Source organism: Ixodes scapularis, unplaced genomic scaffold (assembly GCF_016920785.2).
Source record: "Ixodes scapularis isolate PalLabHiFi unplaced genomic scaffold, ASM1692078v2 PGA_scaffold4__175_contigs__length_147842914, whole genome shotgun sequence".
Classification (NCBI taxonomy): Eukaryota; Metazoa; Arthropoda; class Arachnida; order Ixodida; family Ixodidae; genus Ixodes; species Ixodes scapularis.
This window is the reverse complement of record NW_024609879.1, coordinates 129,676,259-129,693,664: the sequence shown is the minus strand read 5'-3', so window position 1 is coordinate 129,693,664 and position 17,406 is coordinate 129,676,259. Positions and strand designations below refer to the sequence as shown.

Sequence of the window (17,406 nt, the reverse complement as noted above, 5' to 3'; positions counted from 1 at the left end):
GGTGTATTTTGTTCAGCGTGGACCTACACCGGTTCTTCCTGATGTCGGAAATGCTTCGGCGTTGGGGGATCTCGTTGAATTGGTATTGAATAGTAACGGGTAGCTGGTGGCGGTCGTTGTGACTTTGTGGCATAGGTCGGCCTCAGGTCGTCAGATGCCGCTTCGCTCGAATAAGTCTCCAGTTGAAATGCCTATTGAACTTGTTCCGAAACAATCTCGGCAATCCAAATAAAAGCCGGGCAACTGATGGCAGGAAGTAGCTTCCTGATCTCCCCCGTACAACGTTGTGGATGATGTCGCAGATGCCTGGGAGGCTGGCATTGAAGTTGCAGCTGGACGACTCGAGTGTCGAGACGCTGGAGAGTTGTTGATATTGACACGCTCGGGCCTGCAGTGACATTGAATGTTGGAAGCCTCGATGATATGAACCCTTCGACTGCTGTCGTGGGGTTGCAGACAAGGCTGCCGAAAGTGTTGTGCCTCACACGAGGGACAGGGGATTCTTATCTTCTTGTCTTCTGTAGGATCAGCGTTGGCATGGGTGTTCCATCAGGCGCAAAACATCCTCCACGAAGGCGGTGACGCTCTCGTTGGGGCCGTGTCCTAGACAGAATCAGGAATTCGGCTTTCTCTCGCCGATGTTGGCTGATGAACGTGCACTTCAGCTCCATCTTGCAAACTTCCCACAACGTTAAGGAGGATTCGTGGTTCTCAAACCAGTGTCTGGCAGTTTCTTCCACGAGAAGTATAGATTCTGGAGGAGCTGGTTGTCCGTCTACCCACTGTGGCGGGCGACATGGTCATGTTGTTCAATCCAGCCCTCGACGGTTTCATACACCTTGCGTGGAAGGGCATCGGAGTGTGAGGTGCACCGGGAACCGGAGTGTGAGGTGCGACTGGCATGCAAACTGTGGTTGGCGCAGATGCGGTTTGCTGCTACAGGTTTGTCATTGTTGTCTTAGATCAGCTTCGGTTTTTTGGCAAAAGACCGAATTCCGGTGGTTCTTGCTGGTTGCATCGACTGGCTCAGATTTCGGGTTCTTCGCGGTGTATTTCCGAGGTTCGTCCTTGTGGTACTAGTCGTCTTGCGGTTTTTTTGCCGGGCTCGGGACAGGACTTGGTTCACGGCTCGAAGGGGGTTTAAGACACGGGATATTCTGCCACCCGTGTCTTTTTATCTCAGGCAAATCGGCTATGCCGCCTGGGTCAACACAGAGTGAAGGGTTGTGGGTAAAGTGCGCAACACCCCCCCTCCCCTCCCCCGGAACATACGATGACAGCTCAGCATGGCCTGGAACTTTCCAGAATAATAAATATTGATAGAAAATAGGACTGGAGCGAGCATCCATGACGATATAATAAAACGGACAAAAAAGAGTCTATCCTGACCACTAAAGAGGCTGCATTGCTTCAGTGGCATTCTGTCTGAATAAATCCTCTCCCTCGGGGTTTGGCGACTGCCGTGGACGAGCGGAACTGAAATGGATGTGAGACCACTTTTCTGGTAATGAGCCGCTGCAGACTGTCGCCGCAAAGCGGCGTGAACGTGTGGACTGGGTAGGTAACACGCGCGATGAAATATCCATACAGCTTGCAATTCGCGTAACGAGTGTTTATAGAACTTTTGTGTAGATGAAACGTGCGACAGACAAGCGGAATCAATACCAACTGCAACACCTGTGCTCAGTGAAATTGCGTGTGTACGCAAGAACAATTTGGGAAGCAGCACAGTATCACTTAGCACGGCACGGGAATTACAAGCTTCAAGGCAGCTCTCCGGTGCGCCGCATAACCGAAGTGAGCGGTCATTTGAACGAAGCGGCATCACGATTGCACACTGCCAAGCACAACTCACGCAATTTCCGTCGCTAAACTGTGTATCCAAATATATTGCACACGCTTTACTGCAGACCTCGAAGATTGCGATGGTCAACGAGAGCACAAAAACGTCGCCTTAAATTTATCCTAGCGGTATCCGAATCAATCCGAGGTCCGAGCAAGGTAGGGCAGATTGTCTTTTCCGTTACAATATCCCCGTCGATCACCAGTAAAATTCACACCGTTCCTCCGTATTTTACGTTATACCTACGTGAGACACCACGCTGAACTCTGAAGTCACGTTCGACCAGCCTCATGTGACGGCTTCCGCGTCTGAAATCAACTCGCCGAGACGAACGACAATGAACGAAGCATCCGACAAGCTCCGGCCAATGCTCCGGCCAAGCTCCTGCCCAGCTGGAGCCAGCCGCTGCCTGGGCGCTGCCATCTTTTCTGTGACGTCACGTATTTGGTTTGGTCATGTGACGAGTGGTCAAATTTGCGTACAATGGCAGCGGCCTTTGGGGGTCACTTTCGAGTGAAGATTGGAACCCCAGTTTATCGCTCTAAGCCTCTCTACCTTGTTGGTCTCAGGGCTCCACTATCTTGCCCAGTGGGGTGCGCTTAGGCGAGGCCATAATCCGATTATGACGCCTTAGCAAGGCTTCGTAATCAGAATAGGATGCGTCCAAGCGCACGCCAGCGAGGAAGATGGCAGCGCTCTGAAGCCGGACTTGCAAACGTGTATATATGGGACGCAGATGCGCGCGGTTTCGCGGGACTGTGTGCTCGCCTGTGGCTGCAGGTGCCGATGACCTTGGTTCTTAAGATGGGTAGAGCGGTGGATATAGCTGCTCGTGTTGCTGTTTTTTCTGAGGTCAGTAAAGACGGTTAGCTCTTGTTGTTTTCTGTCTGCCTCAGACGAGAGTATAGTCCTCGCTCTAGACAAGAATGTCTTGGCCACCGGCACCTTGTAAGTGGTAGGATGGTTTTAGCCGAACTGGAGACAGCATCCTGCTTGCGTAGGTTTTCTGTACACAAAAACGGTCAGCTCTTCCTCTCGTCGTTTCACCAGCACATCCAGAAAAGACAAAGGGTCATCCTTTTCGTGTTCTACTGTAAACTCCACAGCCGGCTCGATCGAGTTGAGATGAGCCCGGAACTTGACCACTTCAATCTTTTTTAGAAGTCAGAAGCAGTCATCTAAAAACAGGAAGAACACTTTGGGACTTGCCGCAAATGCCTGTACTTCCGTTTGTTCAATGTCTTTTATGCACAGGTTTGCCGTTGTGGCGGAAATAAAGGCACCCATTGGGGTTCTACTGGTCTGCCTAAAGCACTACTTCTTGATGCTGAAGTATGTGCTGTTAAGTCAGAACTCAATGAGACGTCGCACTTCCTCAACGCACAGTCTAATACTCTCCCTCAAGTTCTTGTATCTCTCGAAGTCGTTTTGTGTAGCGGCTAATGCCAGAGGAACCGGAACACCTCAGAAAGGTACGATTACATCGAAAAACACCATGCTCTTTTCAACGTCCATATTTAACTCTGAGACGCGCTTCACGAAGTCGACGGAGTACCGGACGTGGGTCGCCATATTTTTAACGACAAGGGAAAGAATGCGGTGGACGTAGCTTGACAGAGCTGAAAGCGGTGAGTTCTTTATACAGCGGGAGTGTCTGCCAGAACATGACAACATTGTTACCCAGTGGAAATGAGAAATGTAGCCAGTGCATTACGAGTACTTTCCTGGGGTCTTTAACGTGACTCTCGCAGATACATGACCACACCACGGTATGCTACGGACTTCACGATGCCACTAGCCCAGAAAAATAACCATGGTAAAAGAAAAAAAACACGAACATAGTGCTTTTCAAGGACATTGCCACAGTCATTCCTCAAGAAGAGGTGCAGTAGGCATTAAAACGTCGGGTCCCTCACTGTGAGATCGTGAACGATTTTCTAGTGTATAGATTGTCTCATTTTTTTTAAATCCAGAATTAATAATTACATGCAGCTGAAGTTGTATGTTTGCAGAATTGCCTAGAATTACTGATGATCAAGGCATCTTATGGAGTGATAATCTTGTATGCAGACAGTTCTCCTGCCTCAATGAGTCCATTGATGGTACAAAAAGCCAAATTATGACGCCTTCCGAATTTTATGAGAAGAATCCCCTCTGGACTCCATGCGGAACCTCCTACCCGGGGAGTGAAGAGTGCCAGGTGTGTTTTACCAGTTAGAGGCAATATCAGCAAGCCCCGCTTTACCTTGTATGTACGCCACGAGTAAAATTACTGATTAATGCAAAAAATTAGGAAGAGAGAGTGGAGCACAATTGACGTGATTATTAGTGCATCATATTGCAAGAATATACTGAAAAAGTCACAGTACTAGAAGACAAAAGCTTGTAGCGGACGTTTCTTACTATGTGAACCTCAGCCGTCTCAGTTTCGCCAAGTATATAGACCTTGAATGTCTCTTTTATTTTACCCCTTCAGCTTGACGTGTGGCATTGTCGCTGCATACGGCTGGTCTTCCACGTCGACCACCATTACTACGCGTGTCGCCGTCCTAATTTCGTACTAGGAGACGTTAAAATTGACGCGTATTTATCTCTCCGGAAACATGCAACTAAGTGCAAGTGTAAGACAAAAAAGAAAATGAATTGATTTTTCACAACAAAAACGTTAACAGGTTGACATGAAGACAGAAACAGCACCCTCAGCTGCCTTGCTCATGCCTACTTATTATGTACATGTTGCACCATCTGAGAAATAGAGCGAAAGTTACACGTTCCCTGTTTTGCATTCGGTGTCCAATAGTTTTAGCAAAAATAATTTTTTCGACATTAATTTTTTTTTTTTTTATACTTGGCTTTTTTTTTTACTTCGGAATGTTTGTTTTAGTGCTTGTTGAGTTTAGGCTTGCATCAATGTGCAGCATGTTTCTGCGGTCCCAATGAGAGTTTGTTGTCTGCGCTTGGCAGTTCCTTAAATATGTCGGGTTTCGCCTTCTAATAATGAAGAAGATAATTTATTTTACTTTTATTTTAATTTTTACTTCTTGAAAGTTTTCTTTTGAGGAAATTACAAAAAGTGGATGCAGATAAAAAAAATTTAAAACTAAAGAAAAACTTTATTAAAACAAGTATAACACTCACACTCGTAAAGAAACCTGGAAAGTATAAAAATACTCTAAATATTGAAAGTATAATTATATGTAGCAAAATTCAAAAATGTTTAATTTTTTAACACTTAAGGGGTTAAAGTAAAACGATCCATTTGCAGGACTGTTAAATTCTACAGTTATGAATGGCAGAAATGATTTGATATATATGCTTATGAATCCGGATATGAGTTGTAAATGTTCATTGTTGAGGCGGCGAGAAGACCACACGGGAAATGCAGAAATTAACTTCTAGAGATAACGTGTACGGAAGAAGCAAAGACGCTTCTATGCGTGCGTCGTGCTTCGGCAGTAAACACATTAAGGATCCTTTTCGTTGCAGATATAATAGCTGTTTAATCATAATTCGATAGGATATCGCGAGCTGGTTTGTTTTGAACTGCTTCAAGCCCATTATGTAGGAAATTTTGATAAGAATTTACGAATACAGCAGTACATTTTTATTTTTGTCGAATAATGGCTTTGTGTGATATTTGTTTAAGTTTTGAACGAGCGGCACTGATGCAGTTCCGAATGTAGTAGCTAAAAGTCTTTTTTGCGTTCGAAGAAGTTATGATAACATTATTGATTCCTAAAATACCAGCCATTTGGACGACAACAAAATATTTGTAGTTATCGACTTCTTAGATGAGTGGTTCTCAAATGGGGGCCCCGAAGGCATGCTACGGATCCAGGAAGCCCTGCGTCAGTCAAGCCCGGAAAAAAAAGAAGAAAAAAAAGTTTGTTTTTTTTTTGATTGAGAAGAACCGTTCCAACTTCGGGTGTGTTTTCTCACATATATGTCAACTGAGAGAAGTCTACTTCACACTCTTATTTATAGTAAATATTTATTATAATTGACCTTTACATTTGCTTCTCCTCAGCACGAACGGGATCCTCCATCATCTCCGCCGGTACACAAGCGGTCCCGAAACATCAGTGGTTGAGAACCACTGCATTAGATAATCACGTCATCTAACACGCAAAAAAAAAAAAATGCTCTCGTTCGAGAAAAGTTAATTCATTGGCACTTAAAGCTTAGAAGTTATTTAAGCATTGCAACCAGATTCCTTGAATACTCGTTACAAAACTTCTACATAACTCCATGACAAAGTTGGTAGGATTTTCCTTGTTTCTTCTCGCCTCCCAGTATTACAAAACGCACTAACTCAACCGAAGTATCATATTTGGTTCAGCAACCCGTAGTCATTTATTTATTTTTGCCTAAGCTCGCCGCGACCCAACCCCCACCGGGCATGCATCTACTACCCCGGCATTTTATTAGCGAGAGAGCGACACTTGCGTGGCCTAAAGCCCCTCTAAACACAAAAGTAACGACATCTTTTGAAGGTGCCGCCTGCTACCTTGAAGCGATCCTGGTGGCGATACTGTTGACGTGTGATTGCGAAAGAGTAAAAGATAAAGATGAAAGCGTGCGCACGGGGGAGGATGGAAGAGTATTGTCTAAGGTGTCAGAGCGCAGTGGGCGCTAGAAGATCCTGTCGCACATCAAGTAACATCGAAAGCTCAAGGTCAAACTTTTCATAGTATCTTCGTGATCATAATCTTTGCGGTACATCCTATTGAGCCCAAAAGGTACTCTGTGAACAGTGCGATGCACCATGCACATATGTTTGCGTGTTTTGTAGCCTTTGGCAGCGCTCTGACTTAAGTTGAAACCAAGTATATATAAGAAGGCCGCCTGCTCTCTTGGAGCGCAGCAGGCTGCGCTACCGTAGACGCGCGAGTGCGAAAGAGCAAAAAAAAACAAATAAAAAGTGTGCGCGCCAGAGGAGAACGGAGATGTCGCTACCTCTCTTACTCAAGCGCCTTAACGTGGCCAATTGCACTTCGCCACCTCGCGGTAGGAAATTGCCATAGTCGATTTCACGTTCGGGCAACGTGGTCCAACGCTTTGGATCACCAGGTTGCCCACAAGCTTGATGCGTGACCACGTATGGTGCTGGCGGCGAGAAGGGACAGGGCCCATCGAAACGAGGCAGAACCCTTAGCAAAACTGCCAATAGCTGTCATTCTAGCCAGCACCGCAGGAAGTCTGGTAACCAGGAGTGTGTAAAGATTTGGCATTTCCTCTGAATGAACCACTCATGGATTGCGGTAACACATCATCGCGCTGAGAGCGTTGCTTATTAATGTAAATGCCTTCGGCTCTTTACATTCAATCAACAGCGCAAGCTTTCATGTTTGTAGCGATCTCAAAAATAATATATTTTTTACACAGTTTCCTTTTCCCATTTAGACTTTTTATTACTTGAGCACCGCGAGCAGCACCATCAAGTAATGACACTGAGAAACGGTACGCTCAAGTGCCTAGATCTTTTTTGTTTGTGAAAGCATTGTTTTATTTTAAGACAAACGGGAAAAAGCTTATTTGTAAGTTCTTTTGTTATAGATCGATTAAATATTACTGGCATTCGCTTACAGTGATCAATACGGACGTCACAATATATCGGAATAAGAATATTTTTAAATACCTGTAAATGCGACTTTGCAGTGGCTTCCTCAGAATGTTGTGCCCGAACGCAAATACCTTTTAGCGGCAGGTTTAAATATTGCATCGAAGTTTGGTCACGTGACCAGTTGCGTATTGAAAGACTTTGTTGCGACTGAAGTGCAGGTTTTATCTTTAAAAAAAATAACGATTGATTTTTTTTTTAAACACCGTTAAAAAGTGTTTGAAGTCGACTAATTTACCCATTATATTGCACATATATTTTCGACTGGAACAATCTAACAGTCTTTTTCGGAAATTCTGTTTCATTTAGAACCCAGAGTTGACAGCATACAAGCATCAAAATTGCAGCATATCGTGTTGCTTGAAATCACCTCTTTCATTCATTGGTACAACAAATTACACTATTCCTGCTCCAGATGGCGAGAAATGTAACCCAGATAAGGTAAGTAATGCTAGAATACTTTTTGTTTTGTTTTTATAAAAGAGAACTCAAAAGGAAAAAAAGTAATTTATTGAAGGAAAGAAGTTCGAAGAAGTCAATGCGAGCGCAAGTTCACCTGCTTCTTGCTCAGGTGTTGCAATGATGTCAAAACGCCGAGTTCTTATTTGCTGATTAAAGAAGGGCGGGCTGACCCCAAGGCATCTGGCAGTGAGGTATACCCACTATCGTCCCAATCAAAAGTCGGCGTTATTCTGAGGTTAATACAACCCCTGCGAAAGAAGCGGACGACTTGCTGTCCACATTGTTAAAAGCGTAGTGGACATGGAACTAACAAGACACGTTTCTCAAGGCATGCTTCGCTGTAGCTTTACTGATGGGCACAAGCTGCAGATAGGTGTAGTCTTTCACAGCATACGAAAGGCAGGGCGTGACTTGCGAAGCTAAAGGGTTCTCGCTTCGTGATTGGTGCTTCGGCGTTCTTATCGGCTAATGCTGCAATCTCATTGGCTGTGGAGCGAAAACAACATGCTTGGGTCTCGCCACGTCCTGCCTCTCTTAAAGGGACCATGAAATGACTTTTTTACTTTTTCCAGATAACTTTTACATTAAACCGTCAATGTTCACTGAATGCCGAACAGGCATCCGTTTTCGTCTCGGTTTATTAACTTCTACACAAAAAATTAATGAAATATCGACTTTTTCTTGACCGCAAAACAAGCCGTGACGTACGCTGCTTCCGGAACCGGAAGTTCTCTCGGCAGTTGGAGATGGAAGCGTTAGCGGCGACGAGTTGGGGTGTGCCGGTAGGTTTTACTGCGCCGATGTCACCGACGTATTTTCTGAATCGGCGCCTCTCATCGCCGCAGCGCAGCTGAGCGAAATTCAATGAGATACGTTGCGCTACAGAGACAGCATGGGACTAGTCCCATACGCCGTTATGCCTGTTGAGAAGTGCAGCGAGTCTTCCGGTGAAGACTCCAGAAGTTAACCCAACTGTCATTGTTGGTAAAAGGCTGCCAGTGTCAGTCGTTTGCAAAGCGACATGGATGGAAACAAATTGCCGCGGCGTTTTTCGCGGTCTTGGAGATGCAGGAGCGAGCCGACGTTAAAAAAGATACGTTTGAACTACGAGTGTCAGCAAGAGCCACGTAAATACCTGTTCACACTCGGAGCGGACGTGCGCGTTTGATGGAAGTGCTCTATTCGCGCTGTTGGTAAGCGCTTCGGGACCGATCTTTTACGATTGCAACTCGATACTGACGCGACACTCGGCAAAGAAAGGTTGGACCGGTATTGCGCGTATACCTCCCACGAACTGTTACAGCTCGACAGTGACGTGCAGTCTGTCAGAATAAAAATGGCATACCAATAACAAAGTGTGCATACCGTGTTACGAAGGTAATCCATACAGCGTTTATTTCAGCTCTATATCACACAAAACAAGAAGAGAGAATTGACGAGGGTCCCTTTTCGACGAGTGTTCGTCAACCCTGCCTCGGAAAACAAGGGGAAGAGATTGACCTCACCTCTTAACCTAAAATTGAGGTCAGCGATCAAACTATAATACGGGAAGGGTCCACAAGGGTAGCTCGGGCATATTCCATTCAGCACGCCAGCCGGTCGTAGGCAGACAGACGGTCTTGCGACGAAGCAACGCTGCGCCGAGTCGGAGTGCCTGCTAGGCCTATATTCTGACAGCTTCGTAGGAGCGGGATTCGCGGCTGTTGTCGCTCTTCTCGGGTGTTTGTGGATCCAGCGTTCTTGTTCGCCGTGGTTTGTTTTAAGTACATTTTTTTCTTGCTGCTTGAAGTCGGCACGCGCGAGATGAAGACGTAGAAAAATAAACGTTCAGTCAGTCAGAGTTCTGAGAGGAAGGAAACCAAAGGAAATAACCGTTCTGAACTCGGCCCTGCCCTACTGCGCACGCGCAGTGGTTGCTTCGTTTACCACACGATAGATGGCGCTTGGCTCTCAGCATTATCAAATTTGGCAATTTCCGCCACACATCTCTAATTATGCTACAAAATGTGGATCTGAATAATATTTAATAAAACTTTTAGGAAACATTCGCCGGCTATTTATTGTTTACGATCGCGGTGCTGGTGAGGTAGGCTCTTACCCAATAGGCGACCTGGATTTGGCTGACGTGCTCCATTTCCGCGGATGCATCGTAGTGAACAGGCGAAAGAAGGAAGGCGCAAAAGAGTCCAGTTTTCTTTTAAAAGTTCTATAGCAAATAATTTTTTTGGCTCCCTAGTTTTGTGTTTTTGTGTTTCTTTTCACACCTTTTACGACGTGCGGTGGATGAAATTCGATTTTAAAATCATTTCATGGTCCCTTTAAGCTATCGGTGTCTAGTGTTTTACGTAGGCTCATACAATGATGGTCCGGTTATATATGTTATATTTATGTAAAACCATTCAGAAAACCATGATCTTGAAAGTACCTCCCAAGAGCATGGTTTAGATATATAGGAACGCCGCAGCTAATTCTCTTGCAGAGAAACATAATTTTGAAACTTGAGGTGGAGACATTGCGAAGGGAAAGAAGTCTGTGAAACACGTTTTAGAGGTACATTCGCAAATTATTGACGAACCAACTACTATGCCTGGTATTATAACGAAGGATTTAAAAAAAAATACTTAAAAAATAGAATGGTTGAAAAAAAATTTTTTTTTTTTCGAAAACAAATTGCCAGCCACGCTGGACATCAAGTATTGTAAAATCCTTAATAATAATTCTTCCGCGAATGACGACGAACGAGTAGAAAACGTGTCTTTATCACGCTGCCGCCGGCCTCTGCAACGCTAGTAAAACAAAAATTTTCTGCATGCAAGATGGCCGCCCGGAGGCTGCCATCGCGCTGCAGCGAACAAGCGGGGATGCGCGATCCAGCCATTGCCATAGAGGTCGGTGATTCCAGCCCACTGATCTCTATGACAATTGCTGGATCGAGCTTCCCCGCTTCGAGCAATTGGGGGAATTGAAGCCACCGGTCGGCCATCTTACGGGTTCCGCGGAAGCATTGTCAAGGCGGCGGATGTCTCTGGTGTCACGTGACCTACACACGGTAACCATGGTAACCGTCTAGGCTTGACAGCCCTAGAGGATATCCCGACGGTGGCTTCATTTTCGGTCCAGCAATTGTCATAGAGATCAGTGTTCCAGCCAACGTTATTAGAACAACTCAGTTCTGGAACTCCGCTCCGGAGGGGGGTCCCTTTGCGTGGCGCCTGTTGGAGGGCGCGCACTCCGCATTAATACTCGCTATCATCATCATTGACGGCGCGCTTGTGGCCGTTGCATCTGGCCTACTGAGCTTACGGATATTCGTGGCGCTTTTTCTGACAGCAGCAGACGACTTTCAAATTGTTTCTGCTGCAGTTGCTAGTCATCGGAACATCTACTATTACAGTATGTACAAACTTGCCCTCATTGTAGCCACCGGGTTGTGGCGCCGACAAATTCGGGTTGTTCGAAACGCTTCGCGCTGTCAGCACAGCTAAGGCGGCGGCGTTTTGAAATAATACGAAGCGTATGCCATCATAGTCCTACCGCTTATCATCCTCAAGTTGTATTTTTACTGGCGAAAGGGCGAAAGCCAACCGTAAACCATGCTGGTCACCGAGCAGTCGGGTTGGGACTCGCAAACAGTTGCAGCAGTTTGCAGCCGCGAAGCAGTAGCAGACGAAAATGCGCGGATTAATGCGCCGGCAGCGCCACCTAGCTGCAAAAAAAAAAAAAATCGGACACGGTTTCGGACCCTTTTAATGTACAGCGCCTATGGGAAGTTTTACTGAATTGATCTAGTAACGGCGATTCCAGCAGCTGCCGCCCAGCCTCCGCAACTTTCACCCGGCTGATTGTTTGGTGGCATAAGGTGGCCGACTGGTGGCCGGAGTCGTAGAGCTGCAGCGGAGCGGGGAAGCGCGATCCCGCAATTGTCATAGAGATCAGTGGAGCACATTTTTGCGCCCGCTGCCCGCCTCCTCAGTGGCCGAGAAGCGCAACACACGTGCTCCATACGTCCCAATATCCTACGAGGGAGGAGAGGCAGTGGTTTCGCGCCTCGGCCACCGTGGAGCACGAACGCGAGTGCAAAGATTCGCTTCGACAAGAAACCGAAACCTAGAAACGCGTACAAATTAAGCGGTTTCTCGTAAAGTCGTAAAATGCTGCTCCTCCCATGCTTTACATCTTTCTAATATGAGTTGATGAAGTCGTTTTTGATGAGGCTTACCAAGTTTCTCTTTGGAACGATATGTTTATTTTCAAATATTAAAGTTAAATAGTAGAATTTAGTTAATTATTTACCCAATTTGTATCTTTTTTGCTCTATGTGGACCTCCCCCGTGGTTTGCAATTTTTTCCCGAAAAGAGTTTTTTTTTTTCTCAACCGCCCCCTATTTAGAGGTTTTTGAAAGCTTTCGCAGAAACACGCGGTATATAAAACGTCACAAATTATACCATAATTCACATCTTTTAATTTTTATTAGGAATATGCAAAATCCCTGCTTAACCATATTGTAGTTTTGTTTTTAAATAAAGAGACGAGGCTGATCTCTTGGAGTGTGACGAAATTGCACCGTCAATGTTTTAAAAACCCAAAATATTTTTATGTTCAAACACTCCTTATCTGTTTCCAGTGACTTGAACTAACTTGCTATTGCAAAACATTTTGTAACACAGAACCTTCGAAAGCGAAGAGCGGCAAAGAACCTTTATTTGGGGCGAAGCTCCTTAGGGTCCAGCCTTGTCCGTCCGGCGTCCGTGCTTACATTGATCTGCTGGTGCTCGTGCTCGTGATCGTGCTCGTGAGCTCACGTGCTCACGTGCTCATGTGCTCGTATAGGGCAAAAAAATGATGAAAAAATGTTTGCGTAGTCGACAGGATTCGAACCCGTGTGGGGAGATCCCAATGGATTTCTAGTCCATCGCCTTAACCACTCGGCCACGACTGCGGGACGTGTAGGGGGCTCTGAGATGTGGTAGTAAATCAAGAGCTGGGGATGTCATGGATGAAACGTTGCATGTATCCGCTCAACGTCTATACAGGTGAGGGCGCTGCGCCAAAGGCGTATATAATCGCGTTAAACTTTGCATGCATTGGCTCAACGTTTATAGACCAGGGGGCGCTGCGGTCAAATGCTCAAAGGCGTATATAACCACGTTGCATACCACACATTCTCTTTCTGACATGGATGAAAACGCGCGAAAGGCTCGGCATGCTGCGGCTCAGCGTCTACGCAGACAAGCACCACCAGAGCTTCGCCCCAATCAACATCAATCGCCACGTGGAGATGCGGTCATTTTTTTTTAAATTGAGCTATCTTGCCTCCGTTATAGGGGCTTTGCGGCACGAAACTGACCCAATAGATATATTGTCTAGAACCAACAAAGGCTGTGCAGCGGTGCTCTCTATCGTAGGGTGTAGAAAGTGATGCAGTCCCCATGCAGCGCTTAGTTTTTTTGTTTTGTTTTTTTCTTTTTGCGTCCCCTTGTTTTGCCTCCCATAAAAGCCCCCCTCTTTTCTTTCGGGTCTTTTCACCTCGTTAACAGACAAGAGAAATATTATCTTGAGAGGCAGTATCTTGGCGTTCAACATTGTGTGACGTCAAAGAAACAGTGCCAGCTGACCATTCCTAAGTGCCGATGCGTACCGTAGAATGAAATATAGGTAGAAGTGGATAACCACAAGTGTTTTGTTGGGTGTTTCCATGTAAATTTATACAATGTTATTCCGGGTTATATATTCATTGTGTTATATGATATATATACTTTAGAAAGTCATTTCCTTGGGAGAACTCAGGAATACTATAGATACGGGGTACTACACGAAACGCGGGTCAAATCATTCCTTTGATAAATGCGCATCGCAAAGAAGACAGGTTGATACTATAGAATTGCTCTCTGCCAATGGCCCATTTAGAAAGAAAAAGAAAGTGTTCGATATTATTAGGAAAGCAATTACTTTTTGTATTTTACTTTGTAGTTACTAAATTTATAGGTATAATTTCAACCAAAAACTTGCTGGGCATCATCAAAAACTATTAAATTCACACAGATTTCAGAGATATGCGATATGCACAGTTTTTCTTCGGCGCTAAAGAAACATTAAATTTGGTCATGTTGTGTAGGGGGGAAAAGGGGGAGGGGGTGGCTTAGAAGGCAATGCAATGAAAAGCAGAGATAAAACTAAGCTAGAGAAAGCATGACTTTCTGCACTGTATTGACTTTGTCATATCCAGTATTCATTAAACTATAAAAAAACAAAAGTGACGTATTACTTTTTCTTTAAGTGTTTGAGGTAGAATGTACTTTCTAAATTATATTTGCGGTTAAGAATATTAAACAATGATAATTTTTAATTGTTTTCCGTATCAAAAATAGTTTACGAATGAATGTTTTGCATATACTGTAAACGACTAAATTTTCGCGAGGACCTAATTTTCGCGAATTTCGTGAATCGCCTACAATTCGCGAAAAATACGTTTGCGAACGATTCGGACGATATGTGAACGCTACGGAAGCTACACTCGATTTGCGAAAATTTGAACCCGCGAATAATTTCAAATTTCCAGCTTTGCCCCGATTCGCGAAAATTAAGTCGCTTACAGTATATATAAAGGAAATGACGGGCATAAATGACTATACTGGAAAAGAACGGACAACGTCCCGTTCCTTGTTTTCCTTTGTTATAGTTATATCGTTCGTGAAGCCATATAGGACTTGCTTAGTTATAGAAAATTGCTGTCTTACCTAAATATTTCGATGCTACTTTGCTGCTACTGGTTGCCAAACCTTATGGCTCGCGCTTTCGTTTTCGGAATAGTGATGGCCATGCAAACAAATTAAGTATCTATTGTAAATGAATACATTCGTTAGAGTTGAAGGTTACATTTACGCTCAACTTTCTTTTTCACCGTCAAATCTTGAGATAATAAATATAAAAAAAACGGTAAATAACACCGATTTCTCAGTGTTTGTTCAACATAGATGAAACGCGAGAATATATCTATGTTCTGTTGCACTCATCATAATTATCGTTTAATCCGATTGTGTAGGCGTGAGATATTGCGCTACTTCGTCTTTTAAATTTGTTTAAAACCCTCATTCACTTCTCGGATGATCTTAGCTTTGTTAGTCGTTAAAACGGCTTGGTAATATGGATTTTCAAATAAAAGGCTGTGTTAAGAAATGCAGTGAAAGTATCGTATGTAAGCGTTATGCAAAATTAATCAGAACGTGACTAGAGTTAAACAAAATAGCTGTCTATTGAATACTGTATTTAGCTAAAGGCTTCAATTATAGCTCAGAAGCATCAGGAAGTAATAGGATCACAAGTTGAATACAATAAGTATAAGAAAAAAGATTCCATTTATTTAACTTAGGCCAATTCATGAACGTCATCTAACATAAAGCTAATGAGATATGTAAACAATTACGTTATAGCCACGCATATTGCATTTTTACCTGGTCTTATGCTTTTGACCTTAATGAAAGTCTTCTCTTTAATATTACAGATTTGCATTGGAGGTGCCTGCTTGACGACCAACGCAATGTTAGATGAACATCCTCCTAAACGCTGACGCGACGCTGCAACAACATTGCAATATTTTTTCTCCCCAAGATTAAAAATAGTGCACATATTCCTATCTTTTGTGTCATCATTTTAAAATAAAAAAATAACGCCTCCTTAATAAACAACTTTTAGAATACAGGAGAAACTGCTAGTTTACATAACATAACCAATATGGAAATAACATTAAAAAGCAGGATGATTGTAAATTGCCCTAATTTGTTGTAGTATTGATCAAAAAGATCTGAGCAAATTTTTAGTCAATTAAATGGCCATATAAATATACACCTATTAAATATGTTCAATACAAACAAACAAAAGTAAAACGAATTTACCAAAAGTAGAATGGACAATGAGCTTATTTCTAGATGCTTAGCTTGTATCGCGTACAATTCTTTAAAATGAAGACCCGGTATGCATCGCCGAACTTCTTTTGCACATCATTGAGAAAGCGAAATAACATTAACCCCATTTCCCGAATGGTTACTGGATGCGTGGGCTCTAAAATAACCTAACATTCAAAATTTCACTAAAATAACAATCAATAAACCTGGGATTTGATGAACGCAAACATTCGAAAATTAAGCCTAGAGCATATCGCCATATCAATTCACTAGTAGGAAACGTATTATTTAATTAGGAACTGCTATAGAGGAACATTTCCGTAAAATAGATAGACTTGACTTAGCATAAAAAACAAAGAAGTTAAAGACCCACCTACGAAACCATTTTCCGCAAGTTAAGAAAATGCCCCTCACGCCCTCCACTTTACACCCTCTCTCAAAAGTCACGTGACGGCAGGCTTTTCCTGTAAAGATAATCCTTAAAAATGCGCGAAATGAACGGCTAGCTGCGAATGCCACAACGACCTTGAGAGCGAGCCGGAACTGCCGAGTGCGGGGGCTAGGCCGACGACTGCGAAAGGGCCGGGAGGGAAGCTAAGACAGTTGGCTGCTTTGTAACTTGCATTACAAAGCAGCCAACTGTCAAGCGAGCCTTGCGGAGAAGCGCACTACCAGTTCAGCCTACTCATGCCGACGCTCCTTGAAGGGAGAGAGGGAAGCGCTGCGGCTTCAGTGGTGTTGGCGGGACCGTCATGACGTCACTCGGTACGTCACGTATGACGTCACGAAGGTCCAGCGCGGTGCGTTATGGGACATTTCCCATGATGCACCGGGCGACGTCACGTGACCCTCGTGACGCGAGTCCCGCGCGCATTGTGAGACATTACCCATAATGCACCGCGCGGGGGGGAGGAGGAAGGGGAGGAGGAAGAGGGGGAGGGGAGGAGGAGGGGAGGAGAATGAGGAGGCGTGTCGTGCTACAACAGAAAAAATGGAGCAGAAGAGGAAAACGTCGAGGGAGCAGGCCGGAGGAGAAGGGGGCGAAAAAGAGGAAGAAGAGTTCTTGTTCGGCGGTAACCAGACCAGGTGGAAGCACACCCGGCAACGTCCCGAGGGTGCTACTGTCGGGTGAAACATCAGCTTGGCGGTGTGCAACCAAAGCGGCAACATCCGGCATGAACGAGGCATTCGGCAGCGATCCGAAGTAGCCGCTGGTGGGAAAGATTATCGACTTCGGCGGTGTCCCGGAGCAGAACATCCCAGACCAGCCTCAAGGAACACCCAAGGAACATCACTGGGAACGACTTCGGCGGTGTCCCGGAGCAGAGCATCCCAGTCCATCAACAAGGAACAACCATCACCAACAACCAAGCGCTGCTGAAAACAAGACAGCACCAAGACCTTCAGCAACACAATAACGGACTGAAAGTGAGACAATTTCTGACCTGTATATTTGTGTATAGCTAGAACGTTTCTTATTTTTTGTTAATTTTTTTTTTAATATATATATATCTTGATCAAACCTCACGGTGTGACTGAATTCCTCCTTCGGCGGTTTGACCTGAACCTATAACATCAC

General features: G+C 44.5%; 1 protein-coding gene across 1 annotated transcript in view; it reads left to right on the top strand.

The window, feature by feature from the left end:
• LOC120838145 overlaps window positions 1-15,493 on the top strand; it is a 98,856-nt gene extending 83,363 nt beyond the window's left edge. The window contains exons 17-19 of the mRNA XM_042293709.1: window positions 3,914-4,043; window positions 7,773-7,904; window positions 15,428-15,493. Coding sequence (XP_042149643.1) covers window positions 3,914-4,043; window positions 7,773-7,904; window positions 15,428-15,493 — 328 coding nt within the window. The remainder of the gene's footprint in view (window positions 1-3,913; window positions 4,044-7,772; window positions 7,905-15,427) is intronic.
• The last annotated feature ends 1,913 nt before the right edge of the window (window positions 15,494-17,406 follow it).